The sequence below is a fragment of the Vidua chalybeata genome, chromosome 13, assembly GCF_026979565.1.
Source record: "Vidua chalybeata isolate OUT-0048 chromosome 13, bVidCha1 merged haplotype, whole genome shotgun sequence".
Classification (NCBI taxonomy): domain Eukaryota; kingdom Metazoa; phylum Chordata; class Aves; order Passeriformes; family Viduidae; genus Vidua; species Vidua chalybeata.
The window spans coordinates 1,435,621-1,461,388 of NC_071542.1; the positions used below are offsets into that span (position 1 = coordinate 1,435,621).

General features: G+C 51.8%; 2 protein-coding genes across 2 annotated transcripts in view; both read right to left on the reverse strand.

Annotated features, from left to right (window-relative positions):
• LINGO1 (leucine rich repeat and Ig domain containing 1) overlaps nt 1–12,713 on the reverse strand; it is a 64,547-nt gene extending 51,834 nt beyond the window's left edge. Inside the window, exons 1-2 of the mRNA XM_053954330.1 lie at nt 12,631–12,713; nt 8,256–8,341 (exon numbers count right to left, since the gene is read on the reverse strand). The gene's annotated coding sequence lies outside the window, so the exon portion shown is untranslated. The remainder of the gene's footprint in view (nt 1–8,255; nt 8,342–12,630) is intronic.
• Nucleotides 12,689–25,768, reverse strand: part of LOC128794464 (uncharacterized) — a 77,596-nt gene continuing 64,516 nt past the window's right edge. The window contains exon 4 of the mRNA XM_053954337.1: nt 12,689–12,776. Within this exon, the coding sequence (XP_053810312.1) occupies nt 12,722–12,776 (55 nt within the window). The 3' untranslated portion in view covers nt 12,689–12,721. The remainder of the gene's footprint in view (nt 12,777–25,768) is intronic.

Sequence of the window (25,768 nt, forward strand, 5' to 3'; positions counted from 1 at the left end):
CGGACAAGAAGCCTGCTTTGGATGTGGTGCTCAGCTGGCCAGCGCCAAAGACTGCAGGTATTGATGCCATGGGGGGCACAAAGGTGTGTCCTGTGGCACCTCCTGGAAGCAGGTCCAGCTTAAGCTCATCTGCCTGGGTAATACCAGGCACAGGCAGCTCCAGCAAGACTGGGCGAGTTCAGAACACAACAGGGCCAGGGCTGCTGCAAGGTCGGATGCAAGGAGGTCACATATGGGGTGTTGAGTAGGGACCCACTGTGCCTGGGGAAAAGTCTGAGTGAGGAGGAGGCAGGAGGAATGGATGAGCACAACTGGCTGTGGTAAAAGCCAAGGCTGTGAAAGCCCATTACCATTAGAGTAATTATTGCAATTATTATCTTTTCATATTTTTGACAATTCAGTAAGAATTAGCTTAACAGAGGAAAACATTTTCTGCTAAGTGCTGGTGAATCTAAAACAGAGAAGTAAAATGACATTTCACTTTACATCTGGACATTTCCAAGGATTTACCCAGCTCTCTAAAATAAAAGTCAAGGAACTTCCCAACCAAAGTTTTCTTCCTAAAGGAAAGTAACAATTAATTCCTAGAGAAAATAGCACAATGAAACCCCGGGACATTATCCTTTTTCTGCTTTTCTGCCCCAAACAAAGAATTCAACAAAACAGAAGCTGATCTCTGGGGACATGGTTTAGCAGTGGGCTTGGCAGTGGTGGGTTAGTGGCTGGACCCAATGGTCTTAGGAGGTATTTTCCAGCCTAAACAATTCTGTGATACCTTGTCCTGATCTGCTGAGACTGGCTTGTGTCACCAGAGCTACTGCCAGCTTTGGCACATGGGTGCAGCTGGGGCAGCCCCCTCCTTCCCCAATCCATCCAGAGAACCAGCACAGGCAATAAACACCCATAATGAAATGGCTTTAAAAGTGTATAGAAGGACAAAGCTGGAATGAATTAAAAAGAAGTATATAAAAATAACAAAAAAAAGAGCATTGCAATTAGCTAAACTGTTAAATGAATAAAAAGGTATTAAATAAAATTTTCTGAATGTCAAGTTGACACAGTTTTTTACATTCAGGCAAGGAAATGAGTCCCTTGAGCAAATCTCCCTGCTCCAGGGCTGGGCATTAAAGGCTTTCTGGTGGATGTTGCTGGCTGAGGTGCCTTTGATCTGGGCTGCTGGATGCAGCTCACATCTCCCAGCCAACCCAGCCCTGAACACAAGCCCTCCTCCCACACCCCCAGCCCGAGGACAGCGCTGCAGGGCTGGCCAAAGCCAGGGCTCCACAGGGAACAGGGAAGCTGAGCCTCTCCAATGCCATCCAAATGCCCCCAGCGGGTCTTTTCACCAGGGTGCCTTCCCACCCTGGTTTGCCATCTCTCCTCCAAGTAGGACAAACAGCAGGGCTGCTCTCTGTCACACCTCCACTTTCACCTCTCCCGCAGGCACCAGCAGCAATTTTCCCTCTCTGGGGAAAGCAGCCTTCTTTAGCAGCATGTTGCCTGTCAAAGGCTCTTCCCTCAGCGCCTCCTGAAGCCAGTGAAACCTTTATTTTTGGGAACGAGGGGAATGCTCCCTCCTGTGGCAAACACAGCGCCAGCCCCGCTCCCTGGCGTGAGGAGCCCCAAAAGGGGCCTGGCTCCCTCGCTCCCGGACCTACAGAACAAACACCCAGCTGCTCAGAAGCACCACGCAGGCTGGTGACATTATTTCCTGCCTGCAAGGTCATTCATGGGAGAGAACTGTGGATCCCGAGATGTACATATATGTATGTGCATGTGTAATTCTCGTGTGCATTGTATATAATAATAAATATATAACCCAGGAACTTAACCAGTGAGGTACCAACAAAGACATCAAACGAAGCAATTTGTCTCAGACAACTGCCTGAGCTGCCTCCGATGTCGCTGTCTCGCCACTGACAATGAGAGGCTCTTAAGTGTCCTGAAATTGTTCTGTGAGCTCCCCAATGCTCTCACTGCCGCCTCCCTTCCTCTCCCTCGAGCTCCTTCCTGTGTCTCTCCAGCAAAACACTTTCTTACGCAAATAAACATGCAGGGAGGCACAAAAGGCATTTTGTCTAGGATTTCAACACTACCACGTACTTCTCATTCAAATATTCAGCTGTATCCTTCAGAGATCAAAAGCACAGCACTGAAACGAGGCGAAGCACGAGCATCCCAAGCCAATAGCTCAAGCTTCCCTTTCATTCCTGTTCTGGCTGAGGAAGCAGCCAGATGAGAATTCCATCACTGTGGTGGCTCCCAGGTGTCACAGGCCCAGGACTCCTGGGCACACAGGTACAGCTCTCACACCACCCATCTCTGCACAGAGCTGCCAGTGATTGTATTAATGGCCATTAAAGTCTTCATGAGCGCTGCCTGTACAACCAGCAGGTGACCTATGTGCTGTGAGGTCTCCAGGGAGGTGCAAGCTGGGGCTGGCACAGCCTGGACCAGCTGGAGAAAGCTTGCTGCTCCCAGATACCTGGAGCGGGGTCTGGCCCAGGGAAGGGCGGCCCCGCGCTGCACCAGCACCCAGGGAAGGCACAACTCACTGCACAGCATCCTCCAGCACAACCAGCACTGGGGCATCCCTGCCACCCTCACACAGGGGAGCTATAAAGGGGGGAAGGGATAAAGTCGTGTAACCCTGACCCAAAAGATGCCCACAAGCCCCTCCTGCACCCCTACATTTCAGCCAGAGACCACACCTGTAGTCCACCACAGTCTCAGGTTTATTAGCAGGGACCAGATTCCCTGCACAGCCTCCTCCATGATGGTGGTGCCCATCTCCCATCCCAAACAGCCTTTCCCCATGGGAACACCTTGGGGCAACAGGGCTGAGCCCCAGCAGCTGCCCACTGCTCTCCCCACCTCGGTGAGGACGGTGCTGAGCAGGAGCCATGGGCTTGGGCATGTTTACTGTGTAATATATGAACTCATACCAGTTTTATAAGCCCCTCCTGGCTCAAATCACATTGTAATTCTGAACAGTCTTAAACTCATTTAAATCCTAATAAAAACACCGCCCTGCATTTGCATTCGCTGCTTGCAGGTCCCTGCGGCTGCCGTGACAGCGGCTCCTGTGGAATTGGGAATGCTGGAAGCCATCCCTCACAGGAGGGGTCAGGATACACACTGAACAGGACAATTAAAAACACAGATGCAAGAAATGGACCTCCAGACTGACCGAGGACGATTGACAGAGCAGTTGTGTGTCAAAGCTTTCACAGTAACACAGGAGAGCAGCAGCACCAGCACGGAAACCTCAGTGTCCCACCTCCTCTGGAATCCCAGAGGAGATCCAGGCCAGCTCTGTGGACACACAGGCACAAGGCACCCGCAGACAGCACCATAACTGGGTTTAAAAGAGAACAGGGAATGACTAATGGAGCACCAGGAAACAAACAAGGCTGCAGGTGCTGTGGGACGTGCGTGCATGAGCCACGCAGGTGCCCTGGGGCAGGTGGGGACAGATCCAGCAGGAATCTGCCCTGGCTCCTCACACATCCCAGTGTGCTGGAGACACGGTGGTGGGGGGGGGGGGGGGTTGCTGCCACACTTTGGGGGCACATCACACCCTGGGGAGGGCTCTGGGGCTGCATCTCAGCAGATCCTCCACCTGGAGCACATCCCCCACCCCAGCACCACTGGCACCAAGTGCCAGTCTTGCCCTTCCCTCCCAGCACAGCCCAGCTGTGCTCCAGCTGTGCCAGAGGATGCAGCGGGGGGCTGGCTGAGGGTCGCCCCATGAGGCCCAGCTCCCCTTCCCAAGCCCACACAGCTCTCTCACCCCACCACAGGCACAGCAGTGCTGACTCAGGCCCTGCCCATTGTGTCCCTCCCCAGTGCTGCTGCCCCACTGTTCCCTGCTCCACAGCCTCTCACCTCTCCTCCAGGTTCAGCCCTGCTCCATTCCCATCCCTCCAGCCCACTCGCCCTCCTCGGCACTTGTCCAGTGCTTTATGCATGCCTGGTTTTGGCAGTGACATTAATAGGCTCCCCTGAAACAGTGAGATTATGAGCTATACCCATCCAGCTACAGAAATACTAATTATTAGTAACTGTATGAGATAAATGGAAATATCAATGATGAAAGTCAATATTATTGCCTCCTTTGTTCCTGTTTGTTTTATTTGTAGATGAAAGGACCACTCAGGCCGTCTCCCCAGGATGTGGCCAGGAGCTGGAACAGCTCCTCTTGGCAAGCTCCTCCAGAGCTGCGCTCCGATAAGAAATCACACTGCACACATGCTTGCAAAGGGCTCTCTAAATCAGCAGCCCTCAAAAGCAGCCATTGTCTTTGATTGATTCATAAAACTGGAGCTGCTTCCATTCCCTGCTCCAGAACCAGGCAAGGGAGGATTTAAGGAAGGGAGAAGGTGTAGCGTGGGTGGCAGTGATTAATTGTGGAACATGGCACGGCACTGGGAACGCTCCATGGTTTGGCTGGCTTTGATGCTCACGCCTTCATCCTCCTCACTTGGTGGTTTAGGCACCAAGATGGGAACCAAGGACCCCTCCAGGGCTCTGACAGAGATTCTCAGGCAAGTCCCAGGGCCCTGCTGCAGCCAGGTGAGCACTTACAACATCAACATTGCCTTAATCAGCAAGTCTGCTCCCTCTGCATGTTCTGAGTCAGAGCTGCTGATTTTGGTGACAAGAGACTTTTTTTTTTTTTTGAAAGCCCTATTAGCCTTGCAGAGCTAACACAGCTAAGAGCAAGTGAATGGGATACTAATTTTGGATCACACCTCACAGCACTGGGAGTGCACTTCCTAGAGCAGCCTGTCTTCCTCTACCACCCTCTCCAGCATTGCCACGTGCTCCCCACAGCCATGGGGGGCAGGACAGCCAGGAGGGATCCATGGGGTGCACCAGGGACATTATTCTTGTTCCTAGTACACCCTAATGTGTCACTAAGCTGCCTCCATTCCCTTCCAAGCCCTGAGTCCATCACCAGCAAATATCAACAGGAACAAAGCAGCCCTCTAACTCCCAACTCACCATCTCCAAGGTCAATGCAGTGATCACCTCCCTGCAGTGAATACAAACCACCCAGCCCCTCAGTGCTAACCAGGACAAACACTCCTGCTGCCTCTCTCCATGTGCAGTGAGATCAGGAGAAGTGGAAGCCTTGCAGGAGTAATTAGAACAGTCTTTAAAAGCAGTCAGCCTATCCTAAATATTTCATGGAAGGTAATTTTTTTTTTTTATTTTAAATAAAGCTGCTTTAAAACCCCTCCTTGCCCCTTGGAGCATGTCAGGGTGCAATTAAGCAGAAAGTATCAACGCATAAACCCAAAGAAACAAAACTGCCATGCACATCCACCTCCACTCTCGCTTCTTCCCTGTAGTTAACATTGATGTGACATCCCAAAGCTGTGTGTGCACACGATATAATCTCCCACCCCAAGACAAGGGAGAGCTGGCTCAACTGGTAGAAAACCTCAGAAGCCTCCCAGTCTCACAAACACAGTGCCCAGACTCCTGCCACAAGGAGTCCCTGATGGTCCCCAGCAAAGCTGATGGGTGCTGGAGAGCCCTGAGCATCAGACACTCTCTGTAAGATCCCTCCAGTGGGCTCTCAGAGCTGCTGGACAGTGATGGTGACATCCAGCAAATGCACTCATGGTGCCACCCTTGGGCAGGACAGCCTGGTTCCCTGCCTGGCTTGGTAGATTTTTGCAAACTTAATAATTATTTTTAACAACAGAAAAATCTCTTAATAGCTTTGTTAGCCCTCGGAGGGAGATGTTTGAGAAGAAATCTGTTTTAATCCAGAGAACCAGGTAAGGCACAGAACAGAAATCCAGGGCTTCCCTTGGCCCTACTGGGGTGAAGAAGCCAACCTTCCAAAAGAGAGCACAGACACCTCCTCTCCCTCTGTGGCATTCCTTCCTCCAGCCCAGTTCTCTCTCTCAGCTCTCCCAAATGCTGTTTAACCACAGCATTTGGGCCAGCTGAAGCCAGGAGTGGCTCTGGTGTCCCCACTGTCCCTGGGGACAGCCCCAACACCGCTGCCACTCCTACACGTCCCTCCACCTCGTGGGGACACCAGGCTTTTGATGTAACCTTGGCACCAAAAACTTGTTTTTCAGTAGTGAAAATCCAAGACATTCCACAGGGGCTTGGTGGAAACCCTGCTGCAAGTCTGTGGCCACACCACCAGAGAGGACATGGGGGATTTTTTTGGGAGCATTTATGGCACATGCAGTCAGAGAGGAAGAGAAACATCCCTCAGAAACCACAGCAGTTCAAAGATCTACACAGTTTGAACACTAAAAATTCATGCATTACAAATCCACTCAGGCTCAGAACTAAATAAAGCCTCTGACCACATCATCCAGCCCAAGGCTTGCAGGCTCCTTGAGGAGAGAGCTTATGGGCCTACTGGATGCTCAGGCTGAGATCTCTGCTCCCAGCACCACATCCTGCTTCCCTCCAAGCTTTTGGGCAGGGCAAGAGTCTGTGGGGTGTTTGAGACTCCAGTTGTGCCTGGCTACCCTCTTCTTGCACTGCTTATTGGACAGAGCAGCCTGAGAAATGGACCACACACCCCTCCCTCATTTTCCCAAATTCCCTAGGAAACAACTTTTCTCAAAGGAAAAAGCAGAAGGAAAACCAAAACCATCTAGTTTTCTAAATACTGTTCTTAGGAAAAACCTTCAGTTTTTGCAAAGAGCACTCCAAAAGAAAACACCCAAATCTAAAAACAGAGCAGATGGCTCTTGGTGCTTACATTTTCAGGAGGACTTTAACCAGCAGGATCATTTCCCAGCAGAATTTTGTTTTAAGAGACAATCACTATAAATAAATGCACTTCAGAGCTTGCTGTTTCAAAGGTATTTTCACAGAAAACTGCTATTTCCATGGTCCCTGTAGCTGCTCTGTCAGCCCTGACACAGTGGGAGCTCCTCCTCGGAGCATCCTTCACACCCAGCTTCTCCCAGGGTCCAATGCACACAGAGCACCTGTGGGAGCAGGGAGGGACGTCTGGGCTCATTCCTGATTACCATAAACCAGGAAACAGCAACAAGAAGCTACAAACACCTCTCTGCAAAGCTGGAAATGCCTCTCCACAGGCTCCTCTCACACAGAAATGCGAGGCAAGGTAAGGACAGGTCCCTTTTTTGCATGCACCAGGTTGAGCCTATGCAGCCTGATCTTTGCTTTGAGCAAAGAACAACACAAGGGAGAAATTACATATCTGAGTGTGAAAGAGTTCTGCCTCACCGTTTTCTCTTTTCCCTGAACCAGGCATGGAGCACTGCCCCTGGGCAACCCCAAGTGAGCCCCTGTGCTCTGCCCCAGGTAGGAGTGCCCCTCCCAGTGCCACCACTCCTGCTGAACAGAGATCCCAGCACACTCCTCCATCTCCTACTACCTTGGACAACATCCAGCTTCAACAAACCCTCCCCCAGCTGTGGCAGATGAAAGATGCTTGAATCATCCTATTTTTTTTTTTTTTTTTTTTTTCATTAGGAAACCAAACTCTGCTCTTCACCAAGAGATCCTTTTTATTCTCTCTCGAGGACTGACATCCTGGGAAATTGCCTCAGCCCAGTCAGCTCTGATGTTTGCTGTCTCACGCACCTCCCGCATCAGGCTGACAGCTCACAGACCGAAGCTGAGGATGGGGATGTGCAGAACAAGCCAAAACCTGCTCCTGTCTCTTTTAACTGTCCCAGCAAGAGCGTGGGGAGGAGGCTGAGCCGGGGGAGAGCGTGCAGAGGCCGTGCAAGGAGCACAGACACATCTCAAAGGCACTGCTTTCTGAGGACCCTCTCGCCTGCCCTCTCCTGGGAGGTAAAGCCGCTCCTGCCCCGCATTCCCAAGCCGCAGCTTGGGATTCTGGCTGTCCACCTGAATCGCTCCACGTGGGCAGCGTTTGTCCCTCTCTGATGGAACACGAGCTGGAGCAAGCCCTGCTAAGCAGAGCCACACAAGCCCATCACAAAGCCCTGTCTCAAAAGCAGCACCATCCAAACACACGGTTCAGAGTCCTCTCCCCCTGGTAAAACACTCCCCTGAGCAGGCACCATGGACTGACTGAACACCTCCCACCTGCCCCAGGCCTTAGCTGGAACCCACCCTGCCTCACCCCCACCAGGAGGGCTGGGAAGCCACCCGATTAAGGGGGAAGGAAATGACATTTTTACCAAGCTTCTGGCAATGGAAACCAGTCCAGCCCTGGCACAGCAAATGCACGTGAGCATCACATGCACCAGTGCTCTGAGCTCGGGTGCACCTACCTGGGTCAGATGAAGGCAGGATGCTGGGGGATCAGATGCCAGGTGTGCACTGGGCTTTGGCCTCTCCTCTGCTTTCCACTCATGCACTGTGAGCAAAAGGAAACCAAAATTAGGGCTTTAAACCTGGCATTTGAGAGACGAGCAGGAGAGAAATTAAAAAGCTGTGAATGCTTTTTCCTCTCTCCCTCCCAAAACTGAGCTCAGGCGAGCTCAATCTCCATCCAAGCTGATATTTAAAAGTTATAAATCAGGCTGTAACAGACAGAAAAACACAACTACCAAAATTTAGTGGCCCTGCTGCTGGAAGGCCCAAAATGAACTGCTTAAGAGAGCCATTTTCCCACGGAAATAGAGCAGGTCTGTACTTAGTAGAGCATTGATCTGCTGACAGCTACCAGGACAGATTTGGGCCAGAGCACTTGGGAATCATTCGCAGTGATCTCTGAAGAAGCACATGCATGCAAAACCCCTCGGAAAAACACTGTTGTAAGGCACTGCTGCAGCTGATTACAAGTCTAGGTGTCACTCACTGGTCAGCACAGGCTTACACTTCCTTCCAAGAGCCTCCCCAGGCAGCTCAGTCCCTGGCTGCACCCCTGTATCCCAGCCAAATGCTTCACAGAGGACAGGAACTGCAAAACATCACCAAAAAGAGCCGAGCTGCAAAAGGCTCTCACGGCTCAGGACCCCAGCAATGAGGCACGAGGCTCACACTGGGGACACTGCACCCCACGGACCCAGGGGGCTTGAGGGCTCTCCCACAGATGTGCTGGGATTTGGAGGGGCTGTGTTACATCCAGAACCACTGCCACAAGCCCTGGGGACGACCGGCTGGTCCAGCTGAGGGGTGCACAGGCTGCCAGCACCGGGGTGCCCCAATTTACCCAGCCTGGGGCTTCCCTCCCGCTGCCACCGCAGCCAAGACAGTGCTGGAGATAGAAGAGCTCAGCTGCAGCCCTCCTGCAGGTGTGGGAGCAAGTGCCCCACAGTGACCATTTCCCAGCACAACTTTTGCTGTTTCAGGAGATGAGGTGAAAGCAGGGAGATGCATTCCTCCTTTCTTGCCATAAAAAGCCATTTCTCCGAGTCCTGAGCCACTCCACAAACAGGGGGCACAGAGGAGCCTCCAGGAGGCATGAACACTGCTGGAGGAGCTCCAGTCCCACATGGGACTCTGTCTGTCTTCCCAGCACAGGGACACAGTGTTGGGCCGGCCAGGAGCCTCTCCCTTGCCCACCAGCTTTCCTGAAGTAGTTATCACACCCAAAATAACCCAAGAAAAGCCAAAGCATCTGATTTCCAGAGGTGTTGAGCACTCTTGGCTCCCACTGGCTTCAACCCAGGTGCTGGTGCCCCAGCCCTTGGCTAATTCTCACCATCACAGGGCCCCCAGAGCAGCAGATGGCTCGGCAGACAGGTGGGCAGGGAGGGCACAGGTGAGGGGGAGGCAGTGCTTGCTCACTGCCCAGCCCCCTTGTGTACACAGCTCCTGCACAGGCAGGATATGTGACACCAGTTAATGGTTCCTTGCTTTTTGGGGGGTTATTCCTGGTACTGTCTACTCCTCCTTAGGAACTCATACATAAGCAGATCTTACAACAATCCACAAAGCTACCAAAAAAAGTCCATCTGTGTCAAAACTGGGAGTACAAAACTGGGAGTACTACTTTAGGGGAACAGAACATGCCCAATCATGCTTCAAAGGACATCTGAGGTCCTAACATTGCTCAAGATCCTGCAGAAGGCATTGGAAAAACGGGAAATTACTTATCTGGTTTATTTTTTGCTTTCACACATCACTTATTTTAAAAGACTAAAAACATGTTTATGAGTTTAACATATTTAAATGGATCAAAATCTGTTCAGCAAGGATGGAAAACAACTCTCCCACCCCAAACTTCTTGTGGGCTGGGACCTGCTTTTCAATCTTCCACCCACAGCAAATATTTCAAATCCATTTTTAAACGGAGAGGCTGGGGACAGATCGGGGAGAGGACCCGTGTGGGGAACTGTGCCACTGCTCTCCTCATCACCACCCCAAGCACCCCTTACCTAAAGTCACTCAGGGACACCTGGGCAAGGGATCGGCTGGGAACAGGGGACAATACAGGCATCTGTGTGTGGGGAGAGAGAGCATCCAGAGAAGATAAAATGAGAAGCTTTCCTTCCTCCTCCTCCATCAGGAGCTTTCCACAAGGAGGATCAATGCAGCCCACTGTAACTGCACCGTTGTTCCATTTTTAATTAATGAAAGAAAAAACTAATCATTGAATTAAACTTCTCATTACTCCAGCTGAATACCCTCTAAGTAAATTTAATTACTGTACGAATTGGGTTTCTCCCTGCCTGTTTCATTAGCTACTGATAAAGATGGAGGGAGGGGGGAAAGGAGAGAGAAACGAAAACAGAGAAAGAGAATGGAAGGTGGGAACACAATGCAAACCCAGAGGTACACGATTCTGGAGGTTTCAGGGGCTTCCAGTAAGGGCCTAGGGAAAGACTCTCCCAAAGCAGGGTGGAGGGATTCCCTCTGGGGTAAACCCACGGGACAAGGTCCTACCACCCTCTCCAGCATTGCCACTCACACCCTGGGGTCACGGCCACCTGCAAAGCAGCCAACAGAGGTTTGGGCACAACCAGCTTCCCTCCAAACAAGGGCAGACACTGATTTCAGACCTGCAGCAACCGTGATTCCCTCCTGATCTCACGTACCTCAGAACAGCCAGGTTTTTTTCCTCTGCAACAAAGGCAGCAACCCCACCACACTTCAGCAGGGAGCCAGTGCTGACAGAAGCACGGGAGCACGTGTGAACAGATCTGGAACACCTGCTGTCCCCCCACACTCCCAGACACCTGCCCGGAATGCTGTGTTTGAAGCCTTCCTGCTGGAGTGGGAGTCCTGCACGCCCAGGCTGTGGGGAGCCAGGATCCTCCCAGGAAATCAGCCCAGGATGCCTTCCTGCAGCCCCTCGTGGTGCTGCACAGATTGTGCTTATGCATGATTTTGGGGCTCTCCTATTCTCCTCCTGTGATTCAGCCCCTCCATTCCTCCTTCCTGACACAGGGCATGAGCCAGCACAGCCCCATCCCAAGGAGTCCAGCAGCCCCCACCAAGCACAGCCCCCTTTCCAGCACTTGCCTCCACATTCAGCAGTTCTGTGTGACTGGATAGGGTGACATTTGGGGTAGACTGGGGGTGGAGAGGATGTGGTAAATGGAAAGCACAGCTGTTTTCTCCAGCTGGGTAGTTTCAGCTGAGCTGGGTGGTGGAAGTGCTACCCAGGCACGGGCCGTGATGGGATTTGGGTCAAATCACCTCCTCCCTGCCATCAGGGGGCCAAGAGAAGCCCCATGCAGCCCCACAGGGGCTTCTTCTCCCCCCTCCCGGGTCCCTTCCTTCTCTCCTCCATCCCCAGAGTGATTTCTCCTGTTCAAAGAGAGCTACAAAAAGGTTCTGGGCAGACCAGAAGGTCCCTTCTGCTTCACATTTATCTCCCCAAACTGGGCTTTCCCAAAGACCAGATGGGGAAAGCAGGTAACAGGCACAGCCTCTGCTCTGCAGGGAGGGAGTGGCACTGGGTGAGACCTGCCACGCACCTCTGGCGCAGCTCTGGGCACGGGGGCCACCCCCACAGCCTGGGAGGACGCTGGCTCCAGGTGGGCTCAGCACAGCACACTCTCCTCTCCAGCACGAGCTTTCTGCCGTAGCTAAAATCGGCTCCCACAGGCTTCTGCCATCACCAAAGTCATTGGTACAACATGTTCTGCCACCACAGGCTCTTCCCAAACTCCCACTCAAAAACCCCCAACGCTGCGTGCTGTGGGCCCCGCAGCTCCCACTCCCTCGCACGCTTCTCTTTTGTCCTGGTGATTAAACAGAGAAAAGAAAGCAATTCAGGATGACCAAAGTGATTTTTTTCTTTGCCAAATTTTAAAGCTCCAGTAATAATTTGGGGCTGAATGAAACATTTTGTTTGGGCTGAAGTGAAGCTTTCATTTTGTTTGTAGGTGGCTTCCCCTCCACCCTGGGAAAAAAAAAAAAAAAAAAAAAGCTAGAAAAAAACTGAAATGAAATATCATCGTGAAACAGATGGCTGAAAGGTTTCATTTTGAAAATGTCAAAATCAAACTTTTCAGTGTTTCACTTTTTTTTTTTTCCCAGCCAAAGCCACTTGCTAAATACAACCTGAATTCGTGAGCTGAGTCTGTTGACTGAAACCTGAATTTTTCTGGTGCATAAGCTGTTCCCTCAGAGCGCTTTTTTGCAGGCACCCCACGCTGCGACCCCGCTGCAGCCAGGGGACACGCGTGGAGTCAGCGGGAACAGCGACGTGGAGCACGTCCTGGGAAAGGGAAGGGAGAGGCCAGCACTCACCGTGGCAGCAGCTCTCTGCGGCTCCCCAGCAGCGGGGGCAGAGCCGGGCGCTGCGGCCCCGCGCGCGAGGGACAGCGGGGTCCTGCCCGTCTCATGGGACCCAGCACGGAGCAGGGGGCACCTGGCTCAGCCCCAGACACACAGCCCTGCAAGACAGGAGGAAGGGGACAGTGTCAGTGATACCTTGGGTTGTTTCTGTTCTGTCTTGGTGTGCAGCTTTTAGGTTTATGTTGAGTGTTGCTGGGATCTTTTCACAGGGTGGTGAAGACAAAACAATCCTGTTCTAGCTGGAGACTCAAGGACAATCTCTTCAAACTTCAGGCCCAAAGCTTAAATAACATGAAAAGAGGAGGGCGGGCAAGCGAGCAAGGAGGATGAAACTTCATCATTTGAAGGTATTAACTGGACAGTTGGCTCCTAGATGCAAATGGACTAAAACTTATCAAAATGTGAGATCTTGTGACCAAGCCCTCTTTTGCTTCCATCTTGGAGCCCTTTGGGTACTGCCAGGGTGTGGTCTTTGAAGGCATTTCAGTAAATATCCACTTTATTCCTCTTAACTCAGTCTAGTCTTTGTTCCAGCTCCTTAAGGCATCATCAGCAGTACCCAAGGATCTGCCCTCCCCACAAGGGACTGCTCACTCCCACCTCTGGCCAGAGCTCCCTGCAGGGAGCCCAGCCCATGGCAGAATGGGCTTTGCTCACCTCGCTCCAGGAGGGACAATGTCCATCCCTAAACTGGTCCAAACCAAATCCCAGGGATGAGGTCTAACAACCAGGTTGGTGCTGATCAGATCTTACCGACAGCAGATCTCACAGCCTCTCTCCCAAGCCCTGGGTGCCAGTCCCCACAACTGCCTTGTGCCAGCACTGCTGCCAGGTGACTCCATCCCCATGCAGATGTCTGGGTGACAACGTGATAATGCAGGGCACCCACTCTCAGCAAGCAGGAAGCGGGTTTTGATTGCCAAGTTCAACAGTCCAAGAGTTTTCAAGCACATTGCAGCACCTCTAAATTCTGCCTTGAATGTTGGGCCTTGACACACAGAAGGGCATTGGAAACACTTTAAATCTGCTTTACATCTGCTATTGATTCCCAAAGAGTGACAAGATTGCCAGGGTACACTGGCAGAAACACAACAGGCTAGATTCATGAGGGTGCTCTCAAAAAAAAAAAAAAAAAAAAAAAAAAAAAACACCCCAAAGCTTTTAATCCAACACAAAATCAGTTATAAATTCTGATTTATGCTCCACAAGAAGCTGGATAAGGAAATGACATGCTACAAAACTCTATGAAAGCAGGAGTAGACACCTAAATCCAAAATCCACTAGAGTCCAGGTTCGAAACTTGTAGGTTCATTTTTTGTTTTTTTCCCTTTCACCTCTGGTTCAGCTCAGGAGCAGCAGCAGAGGTGCAGCAGGACCATCATCCTTTCCAGCATGATCACAAACCACAAAATGCCGAGGCTGGTGTCGGAAAACCTGTTTGTAGGAGATCACCAGCCCGATAGCTCCCTGAAAGAGGATTAGATGGAGCTTAGACTAAGCATCTCAACAGTATCAACCCATAAGAAGATGCTCAGCCGCTGCCACTGCTAAGGTAACATGGAGACGGATTTATCCACCGGGAGGGAAAATCTTACTTCTGAGAGCCTCTCTCATCACGAAGAGGGCAGTTTGCCGGGTCCTTGGCTCCATGTCCACAGGGGCAGGGCAGGCAGGAGCCTGCTGGATGGACTCACGTGGAACAAGAGGCAGACTGGCTCCAAACTCAAGCCTCCTCCCAAGTGCAGGGGGCGGCAATCGGAAATTAAGCCCATCTGTTCCTAAAACATTGCACTAGTGGAGAGGTAAGGAGGCTGAGAATCTGAGCTCCAAAGAAACTCAAAACAGAGAGACAGAGCTGCCTCTGAAGGGAGGGATGCTGCCTCAGGCTCACCAGTGCAATGAGTTTGGAGAGCTCAACCGAATCTCTTGAGCAAGGGAGGTGCTGCCAGCACCACGTGGGTCCCCTGCACCCAGGTGAAGGGGGGGGTGAGGCAGCTAAGTGCCCCAAACCTCATGGAAAAGCTACAGACAAGGGAAGAATCGATCACATATTAGGAAGGAATCCTTCCCTGTGAGGGTGGGGAGGCCCTGGCACAGGTTGCTCAGAGCAGCTGTGGCTGCCCCATCCCTGGAAGTGTCCAAGGCCAGGCTGCACAGGGCTTGGAGTGCCCTGGTCTAGTGGAAGGTGTGTCCCTGCCCATGACAGGGGGTTGTCCTTGAAGATCCCTTCCAACCCAAAACATTCTGTGATTCTATGAAGGGAAACTGAGGCGGGCACCAGGGGTACAAGGAGCTACTACCACAGCCAAACCCACCAGCAACAATTCCGGCCTGGAAAACTGGCTTTGTCACATGGAATGGTTTCACAAAGAGTATCAAGTGATCCATCAGCATCAAAGCAGCCAGGTTTTACGTGTTTGAAAGGAAATACTGCCTTTTTTCCCTCCCTCTGAGCCCACTTTTCATTTTAAGTCTCCTCATTTCTTTGCTACCCCAATCTAAACCAACTCTGCTGTCAAGTCCTTGCATTTCTGCCACGTTCACTCAAATAATTTCAAACCAAACCTCCACATTTTCCTCTTCTCCCTGGAAATAACTATGCTAAACCAGGAAACTGTTTTTTTGCCCAGTTCCTGCTAAAAGCCAGGACAGCAGGGTGTTGGCTGGGAGCAGAGGCATGGGAAGTAGCAACCAGGTGGGATTCGGAAGCGTTGCCTCCAAATCACCTCTTGGTTCCAGGATGTTCAAAAAAGTCATTTTGTGCAGATCCTTTATCCCTGAGAGATGGAAATAACAAGGGAGCAGAGTTGGATCAGGCATGGGGAGACAAGAGGGATATTTAACAACCAATCCCAAGCACCACTCAGGTTACCCAGGGTCAGGGCAGCAAAGGAGGCTGATTCCTGCAGCATCAGAACAGGGCAGGAGTACCTGGTCCCTCATGCTTCCAGTAGTAAACACTCAGATTTAGCAAAGAGTATTTATGAGTATTGAGGGGAAAAAAAAATGCCACAGGGAATAACGAGGCTTTCTTGCGGCTGGTAGCTGAACAGAATAAATCTATCTACTGGGTATAAATTGTTTAAGCAAAAAATCCCTCTCAACTGGAATATTTTGCAAGAAAATAGCAACAAAAAAAGAAAGAGAACTCTGAACCCTCATCATTTCTCTCCTCAAGGTCAGAGCTGTTATCCTCTTTCATGAAGGAGAAAAAAATCACCTTTCACCGGGAAGTTTCGCCAAAAGAATTGAAACATTTAGGATGTGAGTGCATTACTGTCTGGACTGACCTGCCCAGCTGGACTAGACTAAATCTCTCTATTTTACAGGGAGTTCTCTTTCAAAAGCATGTGGTGGGGAGGCTGAGGCACCCCGGGTAAGGGAAGCCATCAGCCCCTGGGACTACAGCAGTCAAGGAGAGCGCTGTGTGTCAGAGCTCAGGATCTAGAGCCTCTCTGGTTATTATGCAGAGGCTGTGCTAAGGTTGCTGCTTTAGTGCACTGCAGGCACTAAATTAAGGGGACATTTACAACCCACAATGCAGAAGCAGCTGCTGAAGGTGGCCATGGTGAGTGACTTCACCTCTGGGTGAAAGGCTCTTTGAGAGAAATCTCAGCCACAAGGGATCAAGATGGGAAAATGAGTTCTTCTATCCACTCACGGCCCTGCCCAGCGATGCCAGGACATCTCTGGGCACCCGTGGCAAGTGGGGACCAGGAGCAGCCTGCTCTGCCCAGTGCCAGCCAGGGTGCAAGACTGCCCTGTTTGGAGGGGATGCAAAGCCCACAGAATAATGAAGCTTGGCCCAATTAGCAGAGTTCTTGTGCTCCAAACTGCACCATCACCACCAGAGCAGCACTCCGAGGGATCTGCTCCCCAAATAAACTCCCAGACCAATCCCTGCCCAGACTGTGCATGGCACAGACCAACAAGGCAGCTGCCTACAGCTGTCAAGCAGTTTCTGGTGGCAAAACAAGTCCTGGTGCCTGCTCAGACTTTTTAACTGCACTCGATGGCCGAGCAGGCTGGGGCTGCCAAAAGGGGGGTGACACATGGTGACAGCTCCTGTGCTCCTCCTGGGAGCAGTCAGCACTGCTCCTTCCCTCCTCCCACACCCATGCCAAGCCCAGCTCACCAGGGCTTTCCACTCAGCACCACTCCTTCCTCCTCCTCCTCCTCCATGCTGGGCAGGAACAGCCAATTTCAGCACAGGCCAATTTCCAAAACCCAGTGTGCTGGCACAGATGAGCCAGCCCTGCCCTGTGCTTCCCCTCATCCGTGGTCCTGTGGAAGTACCCAGCTTGTTTCCTGATGGAAGTCACCAGGAGCTTTTCCTTGCAGGTCCAGGGACATCCTGTACTGTGCTCAGCCATGCAGGGAAGGGGATGGCTCTTGGTGGGATCTGGCACAGACCTATCCCTGCCCAAGGCACAGGGCCCAGAGGCAGCCACCTCCTGGAAGTGGCCATGGGAAGGGGAAGCAGAGGAAGAGCAGAGATGATCTGACAGACATGCAAGCAAGATGAGGAGGAAAGCATTCACTGGGAGTGGATCTCAAGGTCACAGCACACACCTTGGCTTCTGTTGAGAATTCCGTGTGCTGCATTGAGAGCTCATCTGTAGAGGGGCTGCAACTGGGAGCAGAGGGAGCAGCAGCAAATGGTGGGAGCACACCCCTGAACACAAGCAGGGCACTTCAGAGTGCTGGGCCCCAGGGAGACTGGCCATCCAGAAAGCACAACTGGCACCATGCTGACACATGCAGCTCACAGATCCTTTTGAGAAAATTAACCGAATGAATTTACACCTAAATCCCTCCAAATGCTGGGCGTTTCCTGCCTGTAGGGACTTAGAGCCACTATAACCACCTCCTCTTTGCCTGGAGGTACCATGCTGGGGAGAGCTGAACTTTCAGTGACCAGGATGAGCCCGGGCAGTGCCCACGATCCTTTGTGCAATCGGGCAGTGACACCCCAGGCAGGCCCAGGCACTCTGGGAGCACCCCTTACCCAAAGGGATTACTCCAAACAGCCCAGCTAGGGACAGATGGGAGCCTCGTGGAGACCCCTGCTGCCTGCCAGCAGAGACAAGACCCTGCAGCTCCCCTGTCTTTGGGAACCACGTGCCCAGAGTTGCTACACTTGACAAAGCAATCAGCCAGGGACAAGTTCTGGCTTCTGTTCCAGAGCAGGTCAGACCATAGTCATAAATCTGCCCCTCTGGCCTTTAAATATGCAACAGGTAGAATTCAGAGGTCTTGAACTCCTCTGATAGATGAGCCCTGAGCCTGGAGGGCTGCCCAGAGCAAGAGATCCTGCCATCTCAACCCAAAGCCTCCAGGTGAGCACGTCGCAGGGTGAGCATCCAATGAGCCACAGGGAAGCCAAAGTCACAGCCAAGGCCAGTTACAGGAATAGAATTGGCTCAGACTGAGCAAATGTAACTTTCCATCACTTTGCAAGCAGCCATCCATCCTGGAGGCCAGCTGGCTGCCATGTCAGAGCACCTCCCATCCATTTCAACTGTCCTGAGAATGCCAAAGCTTCACAAGACTAGCTCAAGAAGACTTGGGAGAGTTATTATCCAAAGCCAGGTGGCTGGACTTGACCCAAATCTTAGGTAAGTGATTAGAATGATTGGCATTTTTTTGGAAAGCAAACTGCTGTGCTGTACCTGCCATCCATCTTCAGAAAACTATTAACTGCACAATCACCAAAGCAAGCACACCTGTAAGGCTACGAAAGTGCCTGCAGACTGATGAAGCTCATCCTCACCTGCAGCTCTGGGACCAGCCACCCCTGTATGCTCCAAAAATGGGCTGCTTTGGCCAAGATGCTCTCTTTGAGCATCGTGGTACCGTGCCCAGACAGCTCTTGCTGCAGGATCAGGGATGGGATACTGAGTCGTGGGGATGGGTGTGGAATCGCTGGACTGGGATGGCTTTCACCCTGTGGGTGATGTGATGAGTCTGTTCTGGCTGGGAACAGATTGTCACAAAGCTGTCTTTGCTGAAGATCTGAAGTCAGGTCCTATCCAGGCCCCTCTGCTGCAATGGGACACTGCAGCACCACCAGCCAGCAAGGTATCATTCTCCCCCTTTGACTACATATGCCAAAAATAGTCTGGTTTTTTTCAGAGCGAAGGACACTAAAAGCAGCAACGTTTCCAGGTGAGCAGAGCACAAGAGCAGCTACTGAATGACACCAATCAGCACCCAGGGCAGCCCCCACATCCCCTGCTAGTGCTGTCCCCACTCCAGGGCAAGGTCAGGAGCAAGGAATGCTGATCCCAGGCCCACTGGGATCTCAGCCCAGCTTTCCTGCATGCCAGGGCAGGGGGACTACCCTCTTGCTTCTGGTTCAACACCAGAACCCCAAACTCAGCTGTTTCACGTTTGAAATCTGAATCCAACTCCAAAATTACAGCTGGAAGGAATGAAGAGAACAAGCCCTGTTCAATGAATGAGAACAGCACCCCACTTCTATTTGTTTCAGTTTGAACCACAGCGCCCAAAGGATGAGCAACCTAGGATTTACAGACAGGGGACACTGTGTGGAGTCAGGGTTATTTTGCATGTCCTTGTCCCTGGAGAGTCCATTACCCAGGAACCCTCCAGAAACTAAGGGAGGTCAGAGAGTTTTACATCCTGCACGTCCCCAGCCCATGCCAAATGCTCAGCTGGGGCACCAGCACAGGAGCTGCCAAACTTGCTGCACCAAGAAGTTGAACTGTGCTTAGATGGGGATCCCAAACAGGGTAAAATCTGCATTTAATACCTATTATCCTAACATCTGCCCATCTGTCCACATCCCTCACATGCCTGTAACTGCAGCATGCCAGGGCTGCCTCATATCAATGGCACTTTAATTTCATCATTCCCAACTTATTTGGAGCAATTAGGAGGCAATGAGCACACGCCAGGGGCCAGGATGCTCTTGAATAGCATCCAAGGGTTACCACAGTATCACAGGAGACTTGCAGATGGAATTATCAGCCTGAAAAAAAACTTAAATAAAAAGGAAGGCAGTCCCCAGAGGGAGGATAAGGTTCTTCTTGGTCCGACAGGTCCCTTTTTAATTTGAAATCAACTGACAATTATAAAGAGGTGATATTCCTCATTTAATTAGTGAAGAGACAGCATCTTAGGTTGGAAGACAGAGATAGATGCTTTGCCTGGGCAACTGGCTGAAGAAAGGATCAGGGGAGCAAGGCTGGGATTCCTGCAAGGGCAATTGCCTAATCCCACTTCAGGCAAGCAGGTTTTGCTGTTGACTTTTCTGGGAGAAAAGGTAAAAAACCTGAGCCATTTTGCAAACTCTGGTTGGAAAGGCGAGGCAAAAAGTGAGCTGCTTCTCCCTGGTGATTCCTGCTGGGAGCAATGCACAAAGCCAATGCCACCAAGCAAGCTACCAAAAAAAAAGCCAGCCAGCCTGCAGCCTGGCTTCCCAGTGGCCCCATTTCGTGGAAGGCAGGTGAGGTGCCAAAGGAGGGGACAGCTCCTCACTTCTGATTTAGCCACATGCCCACACTCCTCCCTCACAGGCTCTTTAAATGCCTGCCTGCGTGAGGAAAGCAATGGCCTATTTTTTTCTGAGCAGCTCAGTGCAGCCTCCACCTCGGAGCACAGTGCTCAGGTCTTATTTAGGATGCTTCAGACACATCCGGAGGGACTCTGGGAACAGTCTGTGGAAAGAGAAGACTGAGTGGGCAACCTGAGTCACTTCATTGCTTAAAGAAGTGTACACAAGCATCTTCCATTTGAGCAAAGCCCAGCACAGCTCCACTGGCTCTGGGGACCAGAGGGAAGCGCATCTTCTCCAGCACACTCCACCGGTGCAGAATGACTGCACACCACCTTTCCCAGCCAGGCTTACAGAAAGGGGGATCATCCCCCACAGCTACAATCCAAAGCTCTGATCCTGGCAATCCCTCTGCAGCACAGGAGGAGCGGGGAGCTGCTCTGATCTGCTCTGATGGCGAGGTCTGCAGAGGAGATTAGCTTCCTCCCGAGGAGGAGGAAGCACCACAAGGCTGTGAGGGGAGAGGTGCATGCACATGCCCTGGAGGGATATTTTACAGTTGGCATCGAAACTCAGCTCTGAACCCCTTGCCAAAGAGCCTGACTCGTGCAGAGAAATCAACCCAGACCCCAGAGAGAACACAGGCAGCCTTTACCCTGAGTCCTGGCCTCAAGGAAGTCACTTTAAGCTGTCAAACAAGGGCCTCTGCAGAGCCCCCATAAGCTGAAGCTGAGAAGGATTGTGCTGAGGCAAAGCCATGCCCTGCCATGGCGGGTTCCTCACGTTACTTGTCCTCCTCAGTGCAGGTAAGTGGTGCTGGTTGGGCCCTGAAAGCTCAAAGCCTCTGCTCATCTCCCCAGAGGCACAGCCCAGCTCACACAGGTGCGCTCAGCATCCTTCCAGTGAATTTCTATGTTTATCCAGGACAGGAGAGCAGCCATGGGCTCCCTCCCTACCTCACTTTTCTCTTCAGGCTGCTTCACAGCAGCACCACATAAGATCAGCTCTGTGGTGTCTGCCTGCTTGGACACCCTGAGCCAGCTCAGAAAAAAGCCCTTCTCATAACTGCTGCAAGATGCCAAAGGCTCCTGTTGTGCCCTGCAGTGACCAACATCACTCCAACCTCTTTCCATTCATTTCCCGTGGGATAAAAGCCACAAAGTGACATCCAGCATAGGCAATATCATCTCACAGGACTACTGATGCTGTCAGCAACCACATGCACAGCAGCACCCTGGGGCAGCAGGGAAGGGAGCTTGTGGGAATCCATGGAAAGTGCCAAAATATGAACTGCTAATAAGATGTATTTTCAAATATCACCACATCATGATCTATTGATCTCTCACTAGAAACTTGACTTCTTCTGTGTAACATTAATTTATGTCACTTGCACATTCCGGGAGCAGCAGATTGAATGAGTGCCATTACACTAAAATTAGGTACTGCAGTTATTAAGTGCCAGGGGCCCCAATTGTTGAGGTGCCAATCCAGAATTAACAGCACCCCTACAAGCCACAGGGAGCACCCATCCACATGGGATCCCAGCCCCCCAGCGCTGAGTGTGGCACAGGGGCACAAGGCTCACCACAGAACAGCTTTGCTCTTGGGTAGCAGCCCTGCCCAGGACCAGCCTACAAGATGGGCACGGGCAGGAACAAGAGCCAAGTCCTGCCCTGAAGCAGGGGAATGCCAGGCAAGGCAATGTTTCCAACCCCATCCAACACACAGCTAAGGCCTGATGACACCTCCCAGGCTGGCTAAAGCCCTATAGAGCACCTACAGCTCCTCACAGAGGTGATCTGAAACCCAAGAGCCCGATTCTGGTTGGAACTCTAGAAACAAGTTGTCTAGCAGAAGGTTTTCACAATAGCTGAAAATGCTCCAATGGGACTTTGGCCAAATATTTTGCTCCCTTTTAAAGCAGGGCCAATCCACAATCATTTCTAATGATCCCACTGCCTGCTTTTCAGAGTGCTCACAGAGACAAGTTGTCACCTTTAGGCCACTATATCATGGCTGAGAGCATCAAGTGGGGAAGATGATGAGCTTGGAGAGGAAGAACATCCTTCCTTTGCTCCACTTGAGCTGCTGACGGGTGTGCCAGAGCTCTCTAAATGGCATTACATTAGAGCTGCATAAAAGCAATAAAGCCCTAAAACACCCCATTACATATTTACTGAACTACACATCACACAGACTGTCCCCAGGACACCACACCAACACTTGGAATAGCAAAGCCAAGGGCTGTAAAAAGCACCACGCTGGGCAGACATCCACAGTGCCACAGCTGGGGTCAGGGCACACAGCAACACAGCTGTGGGGGGCCACAGAATAATCCAGCCACCACATCTAACCACAGAAAGCAGCACAAAGCACTGTCTCCTCTGCCAGAAACTTGCCCAAGTTACAACTGCTGAGCACAGAGATTGCAGAAGGATCAGCATCCAGGGTGAGACCTGCTGCTGTGCCAGTGCACAGTCCTGGCTGCTGCCTGCCTGGCACCAACATGCACTTTCCCCCTGCTGCTCTGGTTTTGCTCCCAGAACTTAAATTTTTACTGTTAAGCTCAATGAATTGTATTTTCCAAATGCCTCCTGCCTACAGGAAAGGGGGCTGCACAAAGTGCTGTTTGGTATTTCCCAGTAGCCAACACTGTGGCACAGGGCTGTCACAAAGCCTTCAGTGTTGCATTGTCATGACAACTTTGGTAAGGTGCAACGGTGTGATGGGTTTTTAAAGACCTTTTTCTCCCTCTGCTCCCAGCACCTGGCATATGGCAAGATCACTGGCCCTGCTCTGCCACCACAAAGGCCATCAGAGGCACCTTGGCTGGAGAGGTGAGGTCTCCACCAGCCAGCAGCCTGTGGCAGAGGACAAGCTGACAGATGTGTTGCGACAGAGCTGAGGACTAAAAGGGGTCAGAGACAGAGAGGGGAGACTCCCCTTGGTGCTAACACTGAGGAACTGGAGTCAGTTTGGGAACTTTTGGATGCATGTTCCCCACCCCCTCATAAGGCACAGGTTTGCTAAATCAGCACAGCTTTGCATGAGAGCTTTGCCCTTGTTAGCAAGCAGGAGGGGCACAGGAAAGCCACAGCTGATTCAGAATGCACTCTCAGCTGCTGGCAATTAGGGATGCACCCTCAGCCCCAGCAAGTGCTCTCCAGAAGGTCTGTGGTGACACCTGGGGCCTAGATCCAGAGCACAACACTGAAACAACCTCAAACTGGCCCCTGTCACCCAGCTCCCTGCTGCTGGAATCATGGCAGGAACCTGCCAGCAATGCCAGAGAACACCCTGACCACAGGCTCACCTCTCCCTCCTCAGACATGCAAGCAAAGCCCAAGTTCTGAAGGCTCCTTCTGGACAAGGGTTTCTCCAACCCTTCTTGCAGAGGTGCAGCCAATGTGCCAACCCACAGAGGTCCTGGCACAGCTGGAAAGCTCAGCCCTGCCCCAAGAGCACATGCAATGCAGCTCCCACCCCGCTGCAAGCCCACAGCCCCTGCACTTGGGGCCGGCAGCCAGAGATGCAATGCCCAAGAAGTTTGGTGAGTTATTGTGTCCCCACCAAATAGCTCTGACCTTTTCAATATTCCATATTTTTATTGGCTGCCCATTTCCCCCCAATCCCCACAGGCTCATTAGACAGCGAGCAGCTCCACAGCCAATGCAATTGCACGACACTGAAAAGGTCAGAGACATGGAGACTGAGCAGAGCCCTCTCCAGAGGGTGCTCAGAGCAGGACAGGAACACTCCTCAGCCAACACAAGCTGCAGACCAGGACCTGCTGCCCAGGGAGGCAGAGCTCCTGCTGCGGGGTCCCTGGGGCAGCAGCGTCCTGCACCACACCCATCCTTGCTCCCAAACACATCCTTGCAGCTGGTGCTGCGAGAGGACCTGGCCACGCTGGTCCAGACCCTCCAACAAAAACCTCCTGTCACAAGAAAGCACAAGCCAGGGCTGTGCTCCTACAGCACAGAGGCCAGAGCAGCAGGAAGGCTGCAGAAATGCCCTGACTGCTGCCACAAAAAGCCCTGAGGCTGCTGCTTAGGTAGGGGAAGCATCGAGATCATTTTCCAGAGCCTCTGGCACACACACGGGACAGAGAAGGCTACCCAAGGTGATTATCAGCCATCTTTGGTAGATGTAAGAGGAGACTGTGAGCCCAGGCCTCCCTCAAGGCATTCAGGGGAATGAAAGGAAAAACCAAGCAAGCACAGCATGCAGCAGCAGGGACAGCACACCTGCTTCCCTCCCAGCCTTTTCTTCAACCCCTGTCCAGCAAAACCACCTCACACGAAATAAAGCACGACTCCCCCTGTGTGGAATGCTGGCACTCCCTCTGCCTGCTCCCCAGGAGTTAACCTTTCCCACAGACAGAGGCTTCAACAGCAGGAGCTCCCCTCCTCTGGGGCCAAAACTCACCAGCTGGCTGCAGAAGCGTGTCCCCAGAGCACCAGGCTGCAGAGCTGGCTGTCCTGTCAGGGAAGGCAGCCCAGGGGCAGAGGGTGCCCTCCCTCCGTGATGCCCATGGCTCCAAAAACAACAGGAGGGAGCTGCAGCCAGCTCCAGGACCCCCAACAGCAACAAACGAGGTCCCAAAATCCACAGGTTGGAGCCCAAGAACACACATCCACCCGCCATGAAGTTCTGGAAAAGGATGAAGGGGCCAGTCCTGAGGTTAAACAGGGCTCTGAGCAGGAGTGGGGCAGCTCCAGGTGGGGGTGATTAGGGCAAAAACAGCTGGGAACAATTAGCTTGACTCGTGCCAGCTGAATTCTCTGTCCTGAGCTTCTTTGTAAATACCAAAACACGCCCCGACCCAGAGGTAGAAATATTAAAAGACAGAAATAAAGAAGCAACAGCCAGAAACACCCCAGGAGAGAAGAGAAGAGAAGAAGGAGGCAGAGCTGCCTAGTGTGGGCAAAGGCTGGGGAAGCCCTGGGGATGAACACCAGGGGTTAACACTGCAACAGCTCCTTCTGGAGAAGGGACCATACCACTGCTGTGGAAACACACACTCAGAGTTTTCTAAAATAATGTTAAATTTTTATTTTTTCTTTATAAAAAATGCATCTGGGCAAAGGCGTGCCTTGACATTAGTGACAGATGGGATGGAAAAATTTTTGTTTGGGGAAAAAAAAAAATCTTCATTTGAGTCACACATATGCAGAAAGGAAAAAAAAAAATCTTAACCCCTCCGGGCCCACTCCAGGGATTAGCTGTATCATGTCAGCAAAGAGCCAAATCCTGACAGACTTCAGATACACACACCTCTGCCTTTCAGATCACTAGAGACCACAGCTGGAAGGAGCAGAGATGAGTCTGCCCTACAAAAATGGTGTTTTTCTTCCTCGCTGGAAGATGGTGAAGGCAGTCACACCAGATGGTTTTGCTTGGGAAAGTTGTCATCCCTCACTTGTGACAGTGTCATGTCCCAGGAGCCACATCATCACCTTGGCTCCACTTGGCCAAGCCCAGCCCTCAGTGCAGGGACCACAGTGGCCCTCTGAGAGCATCCACGGCAAGTTGTCGGCAGGAGCTTTGCTGACACTGCAGACACCAGGA